The 20,299-nt window shown below is 48.4% G+C and overlaps 1 protein-coding gene across 32 annotated transcripts in view; it reads right to left on the bottom strand.

Annotated features, from left to right (window-relative positions):
* LOC144247416 (uncharacterized) overlaps nucleotides 1-20,299 on the bottom strand; it is a 185,067-nt gene that overhangs the window by 102,556 nt on the left and 62,212 nt on the right. For 30 of the 32 annotated variants that reach the window (XR_014950015.1, XR_014950018.1, XR_014950028.1 and 27 more), the window contains 3 exons: nucleotides 18,434-18,502; nucleotides 18,084-18,191; nucleotides 5,044-5,168 (listed from right to left, as the gene is read on the bottom strand). Coding sequence is in view for 9 of the 32 variants with exons in the window: in XM_085560414.1 (XP_085416540.1) it covers nucleotides 5,044-5,133 (90 nt within the window). In the remaining 23 variants the exon portion in view is untranslated. The remainder of the gene's footprint in view (nucleotides 1-5,043; nucleotides 5,169-18,083; nucleotides 18,192-18,433; nucleotides 18,503-20,299) is intronic. The other 2 variants (XR_014950034.1, XM_085560418.1) reach the window with 1 other exon arrangement.

The following is a 20,299-nucleotide window of genomic DNA, read 5'->3' as shown; positions in this document are numbered from 1 at the left end:
GGCGAGGATTGCACTGTGCAGGTGAGGGTCAATAGAAATCCAGGTAAAAAGGGGAAGAATACAAAGAAAATCTTCACAACTGAGCTACCTTGAGGTGAATCAAGGTTTCACCTGCCTGGGACACTTTTCTAGTGGCATTTGCTAAAGTCATCCCCCAAGCTGGGATTCCCTCAGCTATGCCCTGCTAGGAAGCTTTTCCTCCTGGTCTTCAAGAGGGAGAAAAAAAGAAGCAAAAAATAAAAGAGGGGATCAGGAAACACTCGCTTGGCAACATCTCGATCAATTCCCAAGACTTGCCAATTCCCTGAGTGCACCCAGATTTCCTGCTGTCCCCTCAAAGATGGGATTTTCCACTCCCACCTTTCCCCCTCCTACTTTATCTCCCTCGCCGCTGGCCCCTGAGCCTGGCTGAGTCCAGCAGTGCAGATTAGATGTGAGCAATGCCCAGAGCCTCGACTCCCCCAGACAGCCTGGGGAGATAAAAGCAGCCAAACACAGTCCAGAGACAGCCAGGGCAGCTCCCAGCAGCTCCCTCTGGAACTGGGGACACTCAGCAGCTGCCCTGCGAGTCCTGGAGGCAGAAACACTTCTTTCTGCACCCTGTGCTTAAATAGAAATGAAATTTTCCAAAATACCCAGTGGAAACCTTCTTTGAGCACCAAAAGGGGTGCAAAGGAGCAGCCACTGCCAGGCTGAAGGAGCAGAGCTCTGCTGGGTTTTCACACATCTCTGCTTGACCCTCGAAGGAGAGATCGGTGTCATTGACCAGGGCAAACAGCTCAAAGTGCTCGTCCCATCTGTGTCCCCAGCAGAGCTGTCCCCACTCCCCAGCCCCTCTCTGGTGACAGATAAGAGCTGGGGTGACACAGCAATGCAGACATCAGCAGTGACACCAGCAGGGATGTGCTGGGCACGGGGCAGTGTGCAGGGCATTCTCCAGTGGGGGAATCCAGAGCTTCCCTCTGGCTGCCCTGGGACCCTGGCAGAGTCAGGAACCCCCCTGGACAGAACCCCCAGAGACACTGGCTGTGATCTCTGCCCATGGAAAAGAGTTTTCAATCCTACAGGATGAATTACAAGCTCTGAGTGTTTGATAGAAGTAATTAAGTGTGGCACGGGTGCAAAAGTAAAATTTTAGGATTCTAGATGAGGGGTTCAAAGGGGACAAGATGGAGGAAATTGGGTGTGCCTTGTCCTTTTTCTCCTTCTTCATGCCCTCCATGTCTCACTGTGGTGTTGGCATTTTTCTGTTGGTTCAGGCTGGGGACACACTGTCCAACGTAGGTGACAGATATTGGCACGTTCTTGTAAATGCAGCCCAGAGAGTTTCTGGTATTGAATGTTTGTCACATCCCACTGAGGGCAGAGCCCCACACGCTGCCCTGCAGGACAGAGCTGGGCAGGGCAGCAGAACATGTGAGAGATAAACAGAATAAACAACCTGGAAACCAGCACAGACCAATTCTGGCTTCTGCTTTGGCAGGGGGCTGACAGACAGAGACTTTCTACAATCTCAGAATCATCAATACCACAGATTGTGACACTCCAGAACCAGAGCTGTCACGTTTCTCTGGGGCTCTGGAGCCGTCGGGCAGGGCACACAAAAGAACCATTGAGGGCAGCCCAGCGCCAGGAACAAAGCAGATGCTCCGGGGAAGTTTGCAAAGACCCCGGCACAGAAGGTTGGCAAAGCTCCTCTCCCAACCCAGGGCCCATCTCCTTGGCAGCAGCAGCAGCCCTGGAGCAGCCCCGTGGCACTGTCTGGAGGAAGGGCAGCCTGGGGGACAAAGCCTGCCAGGGAGCAGGGATGCAGAACTAAGCCAAAGCTCAGAGGCAACCAGAGCTTTTAAACTCTTTCACTGAGTTTGGCTGGTGAAATCTATTTGGCTTTTTTTTTTTTTTTTTTTTTTCCCTCTTGCTGTTTTGGCAAATTAAGGAGTGGAATGGGAAAGCAAAACCTCTCATCTGACCTGCTGGGAGCTCTACTCTTTGTGAAACACCCGAGAGGTCAAGGTGCAGGGAAGGTGTATTAGAGGTGAGGTTTCAGAGGCTGCAGGGTGGCACTGAGTGATTTTGAAGCTCTCCTAAAAGAGGATGCAATAAATCAAGTCTGAAACCAGGGACTGGTCCAAGCAAGGTCAGTTTTCTATCTGGAAAGATTCAAATGCTTTAAATGAGAGGGGGAAAAAAAAAAAAAAAAAAACCCAAACCAAGAAACAACAAAACCAGTTTGTAATGAACTTCCTACTTATTTAAAGACCAATCCAAACAGCTTTTTTGCTCCTAGCTGGTATTTCAGGAATGAGCCCGACCAAAGGCACCTGGTCTGGTTTTACAGACTGAACCACTTTTGGAAAGGAGTCAGAAGGGATTTGGACAAAAACAAGGGAGGCCCAGACACAGAGGCTGCCCTGGGAGAGCGGACCAGCTGCCTGCTCAGCCTCAAACCTCTCATCATGTGCTTGCAGGGAAGGCAGGGGTCCTGTTAGGGGTGGCTCAGCTCCCAGCTCGGGGCCAGCAGGGAAAACCCTGGCTCCAGGGAAACTGCAAACCCTGAGCAGGCAGGACACGGGGACTGAAAACAGCAGAGATGGATGCTGGAACTCAGGAGAGCAGCGGGAGGAAGCTTGGCATGGCCAAAGCACCTGCTGGCCCTGAGCTGGGAGGTTGTAGGGGTTCCCAGTGGTGCTCAGGATAAAGCAGCCCTGACCTCCCCACCTGCTAGAGCAATCCCTGGTTTGGGGGCTCCATGTGGTGGAAAAGTCTCTCCTCCAACCCAAGCTTCCAAAGAAAGGCTCAGCAGTCTCTGTTGTTGGTCTCAAGGCAGTTTATTGCAAGTTATCTAAAAGATTTTCTTCTGGGGCTGCTGTGGTTTGCTCAGAGCTCAGGCAGAGGCACACACACACCCTGACATCCTCTCTGACCCCGACTGCTTCTTCTCTCCCCGCCAGGGCTGCTGCTGTCTTTTATATGGTACATTACGTGTGACATGGTTACAGTTTACCCCAATGCCTATTACCTATATTAAATGGTGCTTCTCTATCTTTTATATGGTACATTACGTGTTACATGGTTACAGTTTTTCCCCAATGCCTATTACCTATATTAAATGGTGCTTTTCTATCTTTTATATGGTACATTACGTGTTACATGTTTGCAGTTTTTCCCCAATGCCCATTACCTATATTAAATGGTGCTTCTCTATCTTTTATATGGTACATTACGTGTTACATGGTTACAGTTTTTCCCCAATGCCTATTACCTATATTAAATGGTGATTTTCTACTCTAAACCAATCTGTGAGTGCCAACATCACCAAGAACATGGAGGTGAGGAAGGAGAAAGAGGGAGGACAGGGCAGGCCCAAATCCCAAATCCATCTTAAAACCTCTGACCCCCATGTACAAAACCAAACCCCCCCTGTACAGCACTCAAAAATTCTTCCCTTTACTTTGTGACTACTTCTACTCTAATATCTAAACTTTTGTGACTTCTTGTTCTTCCTTCAAGGTTGGTAACTCATTCCATGGCTCAAACCCAAAATCACAGCTGTTTCCAGCTGCCTGCCAGGGTCTCAAATGCTTCTGACCGGGGCCTGGAACCTCCAAAAATGTCTGAGGGACATTTTGAGTTCCAACACCCACCAGCCTGGCACAGCCCCTTCCCAGCCCTGCTGTGCCATGTGCAGAGTGGGGAGCACAGGGATCCAGCACTGCCTCAAAGCAAAACAAATCCTGGAAAGAAATGTGTGGAAAATACTCCAGAGCCCTCCTTGAACTCCTGAAATCCTCCCCCTGCTCCCAGACAATCCAGCAGGGTTCAGGAGCTGGCAGACAGCACTGCCTGCTCTGTTTCTGAGAGCCTGGGGTTCTCAGAGTTGTCCTTCATTGAATCCCAGGATGATTTATGTTGGAAGGAACCTTAAAGCCCATCCACTGCACCCCTGGAACACCTTCCACTACCCCAGGGTGCTCCAAGCCCCGTCCAGCCTGGCCTTGGGCACTGCCAGGATCCAGGGGCATCCCCAGCTTCTCTCGGCACCCTTTGCCGGGGCCTGTCCACCCTCTGATCATCTTCTAAAACTCATCTAAATCTCTCCTCTTGTAGTTCAAAGCAGAACAGCATTCAGCTCGAAGGTCAGCAGCATCTCCAGCTCAGCCCAGCCCATCCACCCCGGGAGCTCTGTGCAATCACTGGCTGTGAATTCACTCAGGCTCATGCTCTGATCTCCACACAGGGCCTCTTGTTGCTGCCACCAAGCAGGAAAACGCCAAACGTGGCTCATACCAATCCCACCTCTCACTAATCTGTTTTGTCAGCTCATCAGAATCTTGAAAGCAACCTTTAAGTGCTGGGAGGCATCCTGCTTTCTAATTAGGCTCAGTCAGATTTTGTGGTTTAGTCAAGCCAACCTGGCTCAGTGCTGCAGCTTCAAACATGTGCACTTGAAATCAGTTTTTCCACTCAGAAGAAGATAAGGTCCCCAGTTTCCTCCCCTCAGATAAGCTGAAGGAGAAAGGAACATGAAGTCACGTCCCTGCCACCCCAAATCCGTGTTGTTCTGTGTCCCATCTGCACAGCCCCAGCTGTGCTTTGCTAGCATCCAAAGCCAGAAGCTGAAGCACAGGGGTGGAGAATAAAAGAACTCAGGGATTTCTGAGCCATCAGAAAAGGTTTGATAAGCTACTGTCCACTGCCACTATTATTTGTATTTTCAGGAGCGTCACGGTGTTTTCAGCACTTTGCAAACAATAAACCAGAGCTCACAGACTTTTCCAACCAACTACAAAATGTAAAAAAAAAAAGGAGAAAATTCAAAACTGACTCACTCTGCCTGATCATAAAGCACTTCCTGAAACTTTCCACCAGCCATTTGCTTCCTATAAGAAAAAAAATTGATCTAATCCAATTTATTGAATCATTTCAGCCTTCCTGACACCAGGGAATTTCCACTGTGCCATTTTGATCACCCCTAAAACCATCTGCAGAGCCTGAGGGCTCAGGGATGCTCCTCAGAGGAGAGTCCAGGGAGAAGGCACTGACCTGGTGCAGAGGTGACACACAGAACTCGTGTCCCCTTGGAATACAGCTTGAACCTTGGTAATCCTTCCTTGGCAATCCCTCCTGGGCCATGGCATTCCCTTCTCACCCAGCTGCCAAAAGGAGATCTGAAATGAAAACAATTAACATCAATCACTCGTGCTCAGCATCCAAACCCATCTCTCACATAAACAACACAAAGGGTTTGGCTCTGAACAAATCTGGGGGAGATGCTCGTGGCTGGGCTGTCAGATGGGATCCTGTGAATTCCTTCACCTCAGCTGTGTTCATTATTCTTCTGCTCAGACCCCAAACCCAGGCAGCTCCCATGGATGTGCCCCGAGGCTGGCACAGGTCTCACTCACCTTTGGGGCTGCCTGAGGAAGCTGAAGGTGAGGGGCGGCCCCGGGGCGCTCCCACCATGGCCCAGGGGTGGCTCTGGAGGCTCCATCTCTCAGCATTAGCCTCAGGGCAAGGCAGACCCACTGCTGGGAGCCAGCCAGAGCCTCACATCCAGCTTTTCCCTGCGCTCCCTCATCCTGCCTGCTCCCTGGCTCCCACCCCAGACCGCAGCACCTGGGGGAGGTCCGGTCCAGCCTGGTCTGGTCCAGCCCAGCCCAGCCTATTCCACCCCAGCCCAGCCCAATTCAGCCCAGCCCAGCCCAGTCCAGTTCAGTCTAGTTCAGTCTAGCCCAGTTCAGCTCAGCCCAGCCCAGTGCATTACAGCCCATTCCAGCCCAGCTCACCTCAGCCCAGCTCAGCTCAGCTCAGCCCAGCCCAGTCCAGCCCAGCCCAGCCCAGCCCAGCCCAGTCCAGCCCATCTTCCCTTCCCACAGCTTCCAGGAGGGAATTGCTGTCCCCGTGGGGTTTAGGGGCAATGCAGCACTAAAATCCAGCAGGGTGAGAGCTGCAGGGCTCTGCCTTGTCTTTGCAGCTGCAATTTGGCTGCAAAGGGATGAATTAATGACCGGTGGAGAAGCCCAGAGGGATTCCCCGGCAGCTCTGCTGTCACTATGGAGATGCTGCACTCCGGGGCTGGTCCCACACGTTCTCCTGGCAGGGAGGTGCCCACACCCAGCCAGGATCCCAAATCCCCCTGGGCTGCCAGGATCCCACACCCAGCCAGGATCCACATCCCCTTGAGCTGCCCGGATCCCACACCCAGCCAGGATCCCAAATCCCCCTGGGCTGCCCAGATCCCACACCCAGCCAGGATCTACATCCCCCCGAGCTGCCTGGATCCCACACCCAGCCAGGATCTACATCCCCCTGAATTGCCAGGATCCCACATCCAGCCAGGATCCCACATCCCCCTGGCCTGCCTAGATCCCACATCCCCCTGAATTGCCAGGATCCCACATCCCCTTGAGCTGCCAGGATCCCACACCCAGCCAGGATCCACATCCCCCTGGGCTGCCCGGATCCCTCATCCCCCTGGGCTGCCAGGAGCTCTGGTGGAGCTGCTCCAGGGTTACCCCGGGGAGCAGAGAGCTCCAGCCTGGCTGTGCACATGGCTCCCCCTCGCCTTTGGAGAGGCTGAATGACTTTTCAAACCTTTGATTCCTGATGTATTCACTTCAGGAGACACAAAAGTACAAAATCTCAGCATGGAGTGACTCCCTCGCTTGCTTTATTATTTTGGGTTGTTTTTTTTTTTTTGCCTTCCCACAACTCCCCCACCCCTTGTCTTTTCTTCTCTTCTCTCCCTGGACAGTTTAATAATTTTGGCCTGTGGCCAGAAAGTCTGTCCTGATTAGCCTGGGCTGGCCGTGAAACACCTGCAGCCCATTAGAGCAGGAGGAGAGAGAGAAAAAAAATCCCTTGTCATAGGTGAAGTAAGGACCACTGCTTCCTTTGTTTTAGCACTAAGAGGACAGCCAGGAGGAGAACCAAAAAACCCCAAGGCTTTGCCACCTCCCCTGCCTCTGCCTGCCCTCAGCTGCAGCCACTGGCTCCTTTTTGCCTGGTGAGTGACTCCAGCAATTTGTTGTCACTTCCCCCGGTGAGATTTACAGGGCATTAAATACGATGTGCACTTGCTGCATTTGAACAGTGCCCCCTGCACCTTATTTTGTGTTTTTGTGAGGAGCTAACCAGGAGGAAGAAGATTCCCTCTGGGCAGGTTACAGCTGCACTGGCTCCTTGAAATCCCTGCAGTGCCCAGCCACTGCCAGGGCCAGCAGAGCCTCCAGAGTGGCCAAGGGCTCAGGAGGGGACAGGCACGAGTCCCACGGCCCCAAAAGGGTGACCAGGCACGGCAGAGATGCACAAGTGGTGCCCAAGGTACCACTGAAGCTCTCAGCTCTGGCACAGCACAATTATATTTATATTATTATATTTTTATAATAATATATAATGTTAGTAATATTAGATAACAATATATAATAAATAATAACATAGTATTGTTATAATATAATAATATTTCTATTATTATATTTTTATAATATAATATAATCATGGAATTGTCACGATCTGGGCACATGGGGGACAGTCAGAGGCAACAACCCTGAGCTCAGCTCAAAGCCCAGCTCACTGCACCCCTGCAGGACTCCCCAGCTGGAGAGGAGCCCTGCTTCTGATCCCAAATCCCCTTCCTGAGGTGTGTCTGTACACCAGGATTGCTCCAAAGAGGGGCTTGGTGCCTGCTGAGTTGAGGCAGCAAAGAGATCAAAACGTCACTCAGATCCCTCCTGCTCGGCAGGGCCACGGCCAAAACACACCTGGGCTGAGGGACAGGACACTCTGAGACCTCAAAACACCTCAAAACACACCTGGGCTGAGGGACAGGACACTCTGAGACCTCAAAACACCTCAAAATACCTCAAAACACACCTGGGCTGAGGGACAGGACACACTGAGACCTGAAAACACAACTGGGATGGACGAAACACCACACTGAGACCCCAAATAGACCTGGGTGAAGGAAAGGCCACAGTGAGACCTCAAAACACACCTGGGCTGAAGGACAGGACACAGTGAGACCTCAAAATAGACCTGGCGGAAGGAAAGGCCACAGTGAGACCTCAGAACACACTTGGGATGAAGGAAACACCACACTGAGACCTCAAAACACATCTGGGATGAAGAACAGGACACAGTAAGGCCTGAAAATACACCTGGGATGGATGAAACACCACAGTGAGGCCTCAAAATAGACCTGGGCTGAAGGGAACATCACAGTGAAGGAAAGGCCACAGTGAGACCTCAAAACACACCTGGGCTGAAGGACAGGACACAGTGAGACCTCAAAATACACCTGGGCTGAAGGGAACACCACAATGAGACCCCAAAATAGACCTGGGCTGAAGGGAACACCACAGTGAGACCCCAAAATAGACCTGGGCTGAAGGGAATGTCACAATGAGACCCCAGAATACACCTGAGTGAAGGACATGACACAGTGTGACCTCAAAACACACCTGGGATGAAAGAAACACCACAGTGAGACCTCAAAACACCTCAAAACACCTCAAAACACACCTGGGCTGAAGGACAGGACACAGTGAGACCTGAAAACACAACTGGGATGGATGAAACACCACAGTGAGACCTCAAAACACACCTGGGCTGAAGGGAACACCACAATGAGACCCCAAAACAGACATGGGCAAAGGAAAGTCCACAGTAAGACCTCCTGGGGAGGGGACACCTCTCTGAAAACCCGTGCCTGTCACAGGGACAGGAGCTGAGGGGACAGCCAGAAGTGCAAATCATTCCTCCTGCTGCCCACCTCGAACTATGATAACAAAGTGGGAGCTTCAAGGCAGCTCCAGGAGCTCTGCTGCTGGGAGCATCTCCAAGGGCTGGATGGTATTTCAATCCCAACAGCCCATCCAGCCAAAATGTCAAAAAAACCCAGAGTTCCTCCCCAAACTTGCTGTGTTTTCATCAAAGTTCTTTACGGAGCTGAAAGGCACTGGGGACATTTACACCCCAGCAGCTGAATTTTTTAGTTCTGCATCCAGTGGAGTTCAGCCATCAATAAAAGAGAAAAGGGAAAAGAAAAACTGGTGACCACAAGAGATTCAGTGAAATATTCCTGCTGCTGTCCTGGAGCATGGAAAAGCAAGTCTGCTGCTGCACACAGGTCTGACTATTTGCATTTTTAATAATTCAAGAGTTTAATTAGTATCATGCCCTTAATCAGAGGCTGAAAATACAGCTGAAGTCATCAGAGCTTAATTAGTTTAAAAAAAAAAAGAATTCTGCAATGAAAATGTCTTGACTAACGTGGAGCTCTGTCCTCAGCTTTGGGCTTCAGATGAGCTTTTACCTGTTGCTTCCGATTTTCAGTTCTAGCCCACCTCAGAATAACTTAAAATCCTCAAAGAAATCATTTCACTTCCCTGTTTATCCCTATGAACTCTTCCACAGTTTTCTTGAACTAGACTCAGGGAAAAAAAAAAAAATCAATCAGTTTTAAGATAACAAATTAATTTAAACCAGGTGTATCCCATAAACTGCATGTGAAATCCCTCTCTGCAGGAAATAAAACTGGTTTTAGAACATCCATAAGTGTCTCTGGACCCTCAGTCGAGTCAGCAGGAACACATTCCTGAGGGGCATCGCTGTATGGGCAGAAAAATCCCCTTTAGCAGCGGGACTGGGAGCTCAGACTGGTCCCAGTTGGTCACTGGGTGGTGAAGCCTGGGAGGTTTGATCCGGCCACCCTTCTCAGGGTGTGGGAACTCAAAATGTCCCTCAGACATTTTTGGAGGTTCCAGGCCCAGGTCAGAAGCATTTGAGACCCTGGCAGGCAGCTGCAAACAGCTGTGATTTTGGGTTTGAAACATGGAATGAGTTACCAACCTTGCAGGAAGAACAAGAAGTCACAAAAGTTTAGATATTAGAGTAGAAGTAGTCACAAAGTAGAGGGAAGAATTTTTGAGTGCTGTACAGGGGGGTTTTGGTTTTGTACATGGGAGTCAGAGGGTTTAAGATGGATTTGGGATTTGGGCCTGCCCTGTCCTCCCTCTTTCTCCTTCCTCACCTCCATGTTCTTGGTGATGTTGGCACTCACATATTGGTTTAGAGTAGAAAGGCACCATTTAATATAGGTAATAGGCATTGGGAAAAACTGTACCCATGTAACACATAATGTACCATATAAAAGATAAAAAATCACCATTTAATATAGGTAATAGGCATTGGGAAAACTGTACCCATGTCACACGTAATGTACATATAAAAGACAGCAGCAGCCCTGGGTGGGAGAGAAGAAGCAGTCGGGGTCAGAGAGGATGTCAGGGTGTGTGTGTGCCTCTGCCTGAGCTGTGAGCAAACCACAGCAGCCCCAGGAGAAAATCTTTGAGATAACTTGCAATAAACTGCCTTGAGACCCAACAACAGAAGATTTTTGAGCCTTTCTTTGGAAGCTCGGGTTGGAGGAGGGATTTTTTCACCACATGGAACCCCTGAACCAGGCTGGGATTCTGACATCAGGGGAGTTATCCCAGTTTGGGATGAGCAAATCCAAAATCCAGGCAGGAGCCATCCCTTCCTCCCTGCAGCCTGGTGGTGTTGTACAGGACATCCTGGATGGGCTTTCCCAACAATATTTCATTTACTGCTGGAATCCATCACTGCCCAATGCCGTGGAGACTGAATACATGCCCAGCTTCCAAAATGGATTAGTGAAATTCATGGAAATTAGGCCAATCCCAGGCAATTAAATATGCTAATCCGGATGCAACTTCCAGTTCAGGAAGTCAGGCAGCCTCCTGCCCTTCCACCTCTGATTTTCTTGGAAAAAGGAAGCCAGAAAAAGTTCTCACCATGCCAAAACTGTCCCCTGGCTCTGAGCATTAGTGAGAATTGCAGTAAATCCTTTTTTTTGGCAGGAGGAGGGGGATACATTTTCCCTCAGTAATGGTATCACAACCTGCTGTTTCTTTCCCTCTGCAGCTCCTGAACCTCTGGGTAACCTCCCAGCTCGCTGTCCCCTCAGGAATATCCCAAATAAATTAGTGAAACCTACTGGAAGGTGATAGCAATCACAGATAGCCCGAAATTCCATTTAGGATGGAATTAGGAATCCAGTCACTTATGTACCTAGGAAAGGTCTGCCTGGCTCAAACTGAAAAAAAAAATGGTTTTCTTGGGAGTGCTGGGCCAAAGGAAGATGCTGGAAATTCAAGATGGAAAAATGGAAGTTGGTTTGCCCTCAAGGAAAGTTTCCTGTAGCCCCAGCACAATTTGATTTATTCCTGACACTCCTGTGGAAGCTTTTATATATATAAATAAATATAAAACGGGTTTATACATATAAATAAATTTAAAATAGATACATTTTATTCTCTCATGCTCTTTGAATCCTGCTCAGCTCCTGAGCCAAGGAGCAGCTTTTGGCATGGATTTTCCCCTCACCTGCTGCAGGAATTTCCCCCCTCTGCCTGCTCCTGGAGGTGTTCAGGGGCTTTGCTGCAGAGCAGAGGACAAGATGACAAATGAGCCAGCGCTCAGCACAGGAATGTCAGCGAGTCTCAGCTATTTTTAATTAAGAAGCGATGACAGCTGACTAAATTCCCTGACACTGCAGTGAAAGGCTCCCTGACCCAGACATTATTGGCCACCCTCCGAGGGCCGATATCCGTCGGTCCCGACGGTGCTGCTGTCATTGTCCCTTGTCCCCACGTCTGGACACAGGCAGGGCTCACCAGAGCCACCAGCAGCAAATCCTGGGGAAACCTGGGCCTGCCAGCAGCACCAGCAGGCAGCAGGTGAGGGGGGGACAGTGAAGGTCCAAGAAATGTTCTCAAGGTTTGAACAAATTCAACTGTCATTTGGCTTGTTTTAGGTTGGTCAAGCCAGTGATTGAGCAGGGGAGAGGTGCAGAGACACAAAGAGCAATTCCTGCTGTAAGGCAGAGAAGGGGCAAGGCAGGACGGGTTTTTCTCGGCCCAGGTTACTTTCAGGAGGGTTCAACTGAGAAAGATCAAAGTGAGCTGGATTTTGAAGGGTAGGGATTCACCTGGCTGCATGCAAGGGCTCTTTGGCAGAGTGAGAACACAGTCCAGCTGTCCAGCTCCCACTGGCACAAGAAGCTGGCACAGAAGTGGCACCAGACAGCCCTGGAAAGGTGACAAGAGGAAGACACCAGCCACAAAGAGAGAATACGCAACTCCCTTTTGTTCTCAGGGCTCACCCAGCAGCGAATCCAGCAGCTGATCTCTTTACTTTGAGCTCACTTGTTGGTTTTAGCAGGAGAGAGAAAGAAAAGATTCCCTTCTAGCCTTTCCAGAGGGCCGGATGAGCCAGCAAAGTCACCCAGATCACGTACGGACTTGGCGTGAGCGAGACAAATCCATTAAGGGACATCATCAGGAACTTTCCAGCCTGCTTGCAGGCTGGGAGGGGGCAGAGCTGCTCTCTGCTGTTGCTAAGAGAGCCCCCCCAGCCCTGCTCTCTCCAAGCCCAATCCTCCTTGCCTTTCTCCTCCCATTGGTTCCGCAGCCGCATCGAACCATCCTGACAGGTTTTCCTCCTCCTCCTCCTCCTCCTCCTCACCCTGCTGCCTTCTGCCTGTGGCCTATTACCAGGGGAGAGCCAGCCAGCCACGGAATCAATATTTTGTGCAGGGCTGCATTTGCATTCCGGCCCTGCCCGCCCGTGTCTCTGCGCTCGCAGCAGCGGCAGCGAGCCCTGCCCACCTTGGCACCTGCAGGGACCATCAGCAGCCTGCCCGGGCACTGGGCACAGCCAGCTTCTGCCCAGCAGCCTGGCTGAACTGGTGTCCCCAGCTCGGGGCTCGCTGCACCCCGAGTGATGCCCTCCGCAGTGAGGTTTGAGGAAGTTTCGTGCTCTGGAGGGACCTGGAAGCCTCGTGGAGAGGGCAGAGAGTGTGGGAACGCACCCCAAAGCACAGAAAGCTGCCCTGGCTGGACCAGGATGGCTGGTGACTGTCTGTGCTGCTTGGGCACGGCCAGGCTGCAGAAATTTGGGAACAGTGGCTCCTTCATCCAGGGGCATCCTGGGGGTGGGCAGTGAAACACGGCAGCACTGAGACAGCTCATCAATCCAAGGTCAGGATCTGGGAGCGGGCACGGGGAAGGGACAGAGGAGCTGGGACATGTGGCAGCACGTTTCTCTCCCTCTCAAGATTTTTCATGGAGGTGCACAGAGAGAAATGAAAGAGAAAACAATTTCTATTTCTGCTCCTTGTTTTTCCTATGCAGAATGTGTGTGGAGAATTGTTTACCTGGGGTGATGCTTGGTTGGGTTCTGGTGAGGATTGTTTGAGCCTGGTGGCCAACCCAACCCACCTGGGGCTGGACTCTTAGAGAGGGGCACGAGTTGAGTTAGAGTCAAAGAAATTAGTATGTAGTTTTAGTATTCTCATTAATGTATTTTAGCATAGTTAGAATAAAGAAATAATTCAGCCTTCTGAATTGAGTCAGACATCAGCATTTCTTCCCATTGGGTTCTCCTGCATTTACAATAGGGACAGGTTTCCAGCACACAGCAAAACAGGCTGGGACTGACACTGGGCATCGGTGAAACACCAACAGCAAACACCCAAATATTGCCCCTGGCTTGGGAACAAACTGGGAGAAAGAACTTACACAGCAGGGACAGAGACCTGGGGCACAGGAGGGGGTGAGTAACTCCAAAAGCAAAGCCAAGCAGCTGCTGAGCTGTCCCAGGCACACCAGTGAACACCAGCCCTGTGGCTGTTTGCCTTCCCCACTCAGGTGAGTCAGCATCCGGACTGAGGAAGAAAAACCAGAATTTCCTTTTCTGTCCAGGACAGCAAGAGGTCAATGAACCCAGCAAAGCCATCCATTGCATGGACACTGTCTCCTAAATACCAGATTTTCCCATCCTGGACATTCCCCTTGCTCTCTGTCCTTTATATTACACAGTTAGGCAGAGTTCTAACCCAAACTGTTGTAAAATAACACAAATTGTTGATCAAGACAGGAAAATTTCCTCAGAAAATTTCCACTGCTAAAACTATTTATTTGTTTCAGGGGTGGGGGTGGCTGGACACAAAACACCAGGTCAGTTTAAAAAAAAAAAAAAAAAAAAAAAAAAAGTCTGACCTGAATAAAGCATTTTTATGAAATCCCTAGGGATGGTTTCTTTAATATAAGATGGAACTTGGAGTTGAAAGGAGAGAGAAGAAAAGAGCGTGATAAAAATCAGGTTCAAATCCCTGCTTGGCCTCACTCAGGAAAGAACTCTGAATTAGGTCTACAGTGACTTAAACAGCTTCAAATGTTTTGGGATCTCTGCAGTTCCTATGATCTGAGTTCCATCCTCAGGCAGAACAGCAAGAATGCTCTGAGCTCCCAAAACCGGCCACGACTTCGGACAAACAAATTAAACCCAAAACAAAACCACTTTTTTTTTTGAGATATCTGCCTTGTGATTCCTCCCAGTTGTGTCCTCACACTGTGCAGAGCTCCATGGAAGAGAATTCATGGGCTGGAAGGAAAGCTACACTTATTTTTCTGTCTCTGCACCATGTGAGACTTTCCCTGTTACCTTGAAGAGAAGCACGAAATTAAGCAAAACCCAGGATGATAAAATGAACTCAAGTAAGAACTTCTACCATGAGTAAGCCTGTTGTAGCTAGTCAAGACAGAGCCTCTGAATGCAGCTTTTGTGATCAATAAAAGCCTTTTAAACAAAATTAAAGCTCTCCGAATAATTTTAGGATGGAAAAGATTCCATCCCTGACAGCCTGGCTCTAGATTTTTCTCCTTCCTGTTACTTCCTACAGGAACTTTTACCTGTAGGTAAAAGTGTTAGATTTGCTGTAGCTGGGGGAAAAAAATCAGATTCTTACCAGGAATATGGAAATATCTAGCAGAAGTCAGATCTGGGATGGAGCACCTGGAGTAGCAGCAAGAAGATGAAGATGAGGAATAACATGATGGATGTTGACAGTATCCACCTGATGTGATGGATACCTGACAGGAAACCCCAACCCAGCACAGGGAAATCGTGTCCAGGGCTCTGTTTCCCTCGTCAGGATGGATCTGCCTCCTGCCCAGGATTCCAGGATTCCACTCCCCACCTGCCTGGCACAGCTGATGGAGAACAAGAGCCAAGAAACCTGAGAGCCATTCCTGAGCCAAGGACTGTTCCCAGCTCCCTCCTGCTTTCAGATTCCCTGTTCAAAAGATAAAATCCCCAAAGTATTCCTTTTCACATCTTCCTTGCCTCAAAAGCCGTTGAAATATCAGCTGTCTTGTCATTTTTTTTGTTCTAAGAAATGGTTTTCCATGTGTATTTTCCATTTTTTGACAGGAAAATGAAGCCAGGGCTGTTGCCCTCCTTGCTGTGTTGTGTAACTGCCCATGAAGGGATTTGATCCCTGCCTGGCTGCTCCTGCTTGGCTCCCCAGCCCCATTCCATGGATACAATTCCTCAAGAATCTGGGATGGTTAATGAAGCCAAACCACAGGAATAGTTCTCATAACTGCTCTGTTCCTCTGATGCCAAAAGCTCTCCAAACTTCAATAGTTCGGGGCAAGGTAACTCAGTGTTACAATCCCATCTTGCTGTTAAACAGAGGTGTAGCAGAGTGCTAAGGATCGTTCCAGGCCATAAAAGCAGCAGAAAAAACACACCCAAAGCCCTGATTCCTGATCCAGAGCCTCTTGCTCCATCCCAGTGGACACCATTGTTTCCTAGGATGACTAAAAATATTGGGATCTTCCGTGAAATCAAGTGGGATGCCTAAATTTTGAGGTGAAACAAGCAGCCCAGCATGGGAAACTGTAAAAGGGGATATAATATCCCAACTTCCTGAGCTCTGGTCCCATAAACAGCTTCACAAGTTGTTTCCCACACAGGAACCTGCATTTTGGGGGCAGGCAAGAAGTGCCACGTGTTTGTACATGGTCCTGTTTTCCTCTCCTCTGGCTGCACTCCTGTACATCCATACATGGCCAGAATATAAAATCCATGTGCATAAATATCCATGTGCATATCAAAGGTATGAAAATTAGAAGGGACTTTGATGTTGGACTCGGGGAAAAAAATGCTCCTGACACCACGCAGAGCTGTGGGAATGAGCTGCCTGCTCAGAAATCCAGGGATTTGGAGGGCAGACCTTTCCCTCAAGGTGCTTCTTCCCACCCATCACCTGGTCAGAAAAATGAATTTCCCATGGTTAAGCCTTGTCCCTTTTTCCTGGGTTTGTGTCACTCCTTGAAACAGTCCCAATATCACCACAACACCCCAGAATAATTAGAATTTTGGTAATTGGAGACATAGCTGAATTAGCCAGGCTGCATGCCTTCGGTACCAAACCAATTCTCTCACAAATGACCCTTAAAGCAAAACAAATCAAAAGGAATAAGCAAATGAGAATCAGAAAAAAAAAAACACCAAAAAAACAAAAAAAAACCCAAAACAAAACAAAACAAAAAACTCCCTGCACTCATTTGTTTAGGATGACAGATCAACAAACACAGACATCTTATTTTTTATTTTTTTTTTTGCAAGCAGCTTTTTATATCTCCTGACTCAAAATAAGGCCAGCCCCAGCTGCAGTGCCATGCCAAACAGTAATTACTCTATAAAAGGATGACCAAATGGGGATATTGGTGGGCCAGAGGTGTGGAATTATTTTAGGACTCACACAAATTTTCTCTGGGAGTGGTGGGAGGAGCTGTGGGCACATTTCTTCACCTAAGAAATGAGCAAACACCAGCGGGGTTTTTTCCCTGCTTGTTCCAATCCTCACCACCTGATGTGAAATGGCTTTCCCAAATTTCAGCTCAAGGGAAAAGGGAGGAAAAAAAAAATAGAAGAGAGATCTGTTTACTCCTCCATAAAAAGTCTTTGCTCTGTGACAGGTTTGGAGCTTTCCCCCCATGAATTCCTGCTGAACCACACCAAAACACGTGGCAGAATGGAAGCAAGACACTGGGAATATTTCATTCTGCTGGGAGGAAACAAATAAATATTTTAAAAATAATAAATCAAGCCTCATAGAATTCCCAGAAGAGTTCATGGAGACCTCAGAGCTCCTCCAGTTCCATGGACAGGGACACCTCCCACTCCCCCAGGTTGTTCAGAGCTCCAAGGATGCACTTGCACTCCTGATTTTTTGCAATGTTTTGGCAATATTTTGGCTCCCTGAGTCCCTCCTGCTGAGCCTAAGCGAGCAGGAGCCCCTAAATCCCAACTCCCTCATCCTCTCAGACCTTCAGGAACCTGAATCCTGTCACCTGCCTCGTGGGAGGATGGGGAATCTCTCTCTGTGGGGAATCCTAGAGAGGTTCAGTGTTTGAGAGTGGCACTGCTCGGTCCAGAAACCCTGCAGGAATTAGTGGCACTTTTCCAGCTTCCAAAATATCCCTGCTCCTTCTGCCACGGGGAAATGGCAAAAAAGGAAAGTGGTTTAAGCAAGTAAGAACACAGCAAATTCAAAATAGAAGCAGAGGGGATTAAAGCAAATAGCCAGAGTGTCCTAACCTATGTTTACTGCCCAAACCCTGTGGCAATTCCTGGTGTTTTCAGGGGGTTCTTCCTGTAAATTTGGGTTTAAACTTGGCCCATGCAACTCATCTGACTGCAGCTCCCAGGAGGGAAATGCTTCTCAAAGCCAGCCTCCAATTTCAGAGCCCAAGGCACCAAAGTGCACATGGATTTTTGCTGGAAGGGCTGGGAGAAAGTGACAGTTTCTGCCTGACATGAAATTCCCAGCCTTAATTAGACTTCAAAAATAAATCCAGTTTTCCAAGCGGGATGGTGGGTGTCAAAAAAAAAAAATAAAAATAAAGGAAGGTTTTAATGATCTCAGTGAGACTCAAGTCTGTTTTCCACTTAATATGTGGTTTTGCACCCAGGAATTTCATGGGATTATTTGAGTTGGAAGTGTCCTTAAAGATTACCCTTTTCCAACCCCTTAATTTCAAGTTAAAAATGTGTGGCAGCAATGGGTTGTGTGATACATCACACAAACAAATATTATACCAATAAATCCGAGTTTAAAAGTTTCTGAGCTCTTCATTCTCAGTTGAATTCCCAGCTGGCACAAGGAACAAAAGGCTGATCCCTCCAGGTGGAGGGATGGAACACCTCACCTGTAAACAGCTCCTCCTCAGGCTGCTGGCCAGTGGGAAGGAGATGGATTTGGGATGGCAGATTTTCTGTGTGCTTCTCAAAAGAGACTTCACCAGTCCTGGCAGAGCCTGGAAAAGAAGGGAATTCATGGTGGAATTAGAAATTAACTCCAGATGTTCCTCAGCTGCTGAGTGCTGGAGAGCCCAGCTCTGGTCACATGCTGGGAGGGGCCTCAATGTGAATATTTTCCTTAGTTCCTTCCTCTCTGGATATCCCTGATTCTGAAACTTTCCTCTGAATACAATCGAGGTTAGCACAACACAGAAATTCAGGATAATTAAAGAAAGCCATGGAGAACAAATCCACGTACCCTGTGTTCCACGGAGCTTTGAAACGTTGGGGTTTATTCCTCCTCCCTCAGTCTGCCACCAGCACCGGGCTACATGGGAGAAAAGGGATTGAAATTAAATTAAATTACATTAAATCCTGTGCCTGCTTCACTATGAACACCTCCCAAGCAGTGCTGAACCTCTCACTTTCTGCCATAACCCAGATTATAGGGCAGCAGGCTCAGACCTGGGCTAAATTCCGAATTAAAACTTAAGCCATAAAAACAGCGATCAAAACCCCAAGTTCTGTAAAAGTCACCCCGGCCCCAAAGGCGCCGTGCAGGTTTTAAACATGAGATGTGACAGATGGCTGCTCCTGCAGCACGGGTGATGCAGCACCTCTGTACAAATATTGTACTGTGCAAATATTCATCAGCTCATTCCTGCCACAGCGGTGTCAGGTAAGATCATTAACACCACCCCTAATTTCCCTGATAAGTAGGCTGAGACAGGAGGGTGGAGAGCATTGTCGAAACTGAAGCAGTGAGCAACAAAGAGAGCTCTGAGCCATCCTCCCCTCTCAGAGTCCATGCAGGGATTTTATTTTTTTTTTTAATTTTTTGTTGGTTTGTTTGTTTAATTCAAGAAATGAAATCTTCGGGACAGTTTGACCCCATGCCAGCTGAAGTTTGATGGCACAAAAAAAGCAAACAAACAATGGATTTTAGCTCACACCAGAACTAATGAAGCATTGATGTTACACTAAAATGGGACTCAGCTTAAATATCCATTTTTAACTCTCAGCTGAAGTGAAAACATTAATTCATGCAAATCAATGCTCCCTAAACAATAATTTTCCTCTAGAACATTTCTTCTTTTTAAACATAAACTCTTATCTAACAGAACCCATTTAAAGGATTATATCTGCAGAGTTCAGCAATTAGCTCTGTAAATTGTTTTCCTTGAGTGTAGGGAAGCTTCCATTACACAGTGAAATATAAAGTGTATGCTATAGTCCATGAAAACCTCTCTTGGAACGATGATTATCCTTCAAAAAGGCTGGGATGAGGGCCAGATTGCCAGAAAGAACTCAAGTTCTATTTGTACACCCAAAGTCTCCCTTTATTTCATGTAAGTATCCACTTTCAGCCCATCTTCAGGGGTTTTGAAAGGTAATTCTTCTGTGGAACACCCACAGGTGGAGTTTTCCCTAAAACACAGCCCTGAAAATCCACTCAGAGGAGAGGAAATAGGAAAGGAGTGTACGGAAACAGGGAAGAGATTGCATCAAACAGCCAAAAAAAGGTGGAAAATGGCACTGAGAGCACTTCAGACAGAAGTGAGGATGGAGAGGCTCCTCCTCATCTGACTGCAGGTCCAGAAAATCTCAGGAGAGGTTTGTAGAACAAAAGCGCCTAAGGTGTAAAAGATGGCTGGAAGTCACCTGAACCATCATTCAAAACTAAAAATGGAATCTGCTGGTGTCCACACAAGCTCTGAAGATCCCTAGGATTGGACATGCCACAGCCTCACTAAGCTGCACCACTCTCCCAGGTCTGGGGTTCCTCCCCTCCTTAAATCCAACCACAATTTCTCCGGGAGTGAGAGAAGGATTTTCTCCTGTGCTTTGAAGGCAGCTTCATTCAATCAGGTCATTCACAGGTGACACCCTCCCCACTCTGCTCCTGAGCCACAAGATCCTCACTGGCACAAAACACAGCCTCTTCTCCTTGGTTCCATGGATGCCTTTGTCAAAGAGTTGTATCCATGATCCATGGATTCATAGATTTAACCATCCATCCATCCATCCATCCATCATCCATCCATCCATCCATCCATCCATCCATCCATCCATCATCCATCCATCCATCCATCCATCCATCATCCATCCATCCATCCATCCATCC

This window comes from Lonchura striata, chromosome 24 (assembly GCF_050655825.1).
Source record: "Lonchura striata isolate lonStrDom1 chromosome 24, ASM5065582v1, whole genome shotgun sequence".
NCBI lineage: Eukaryota > Metazoa > Chordata > Aves > Passeriformes > Estrildidae > Lonchura > Lonchura striata.
This window is presented reverse-complemented; position numbering and strand designations above follow the sequence as displayed.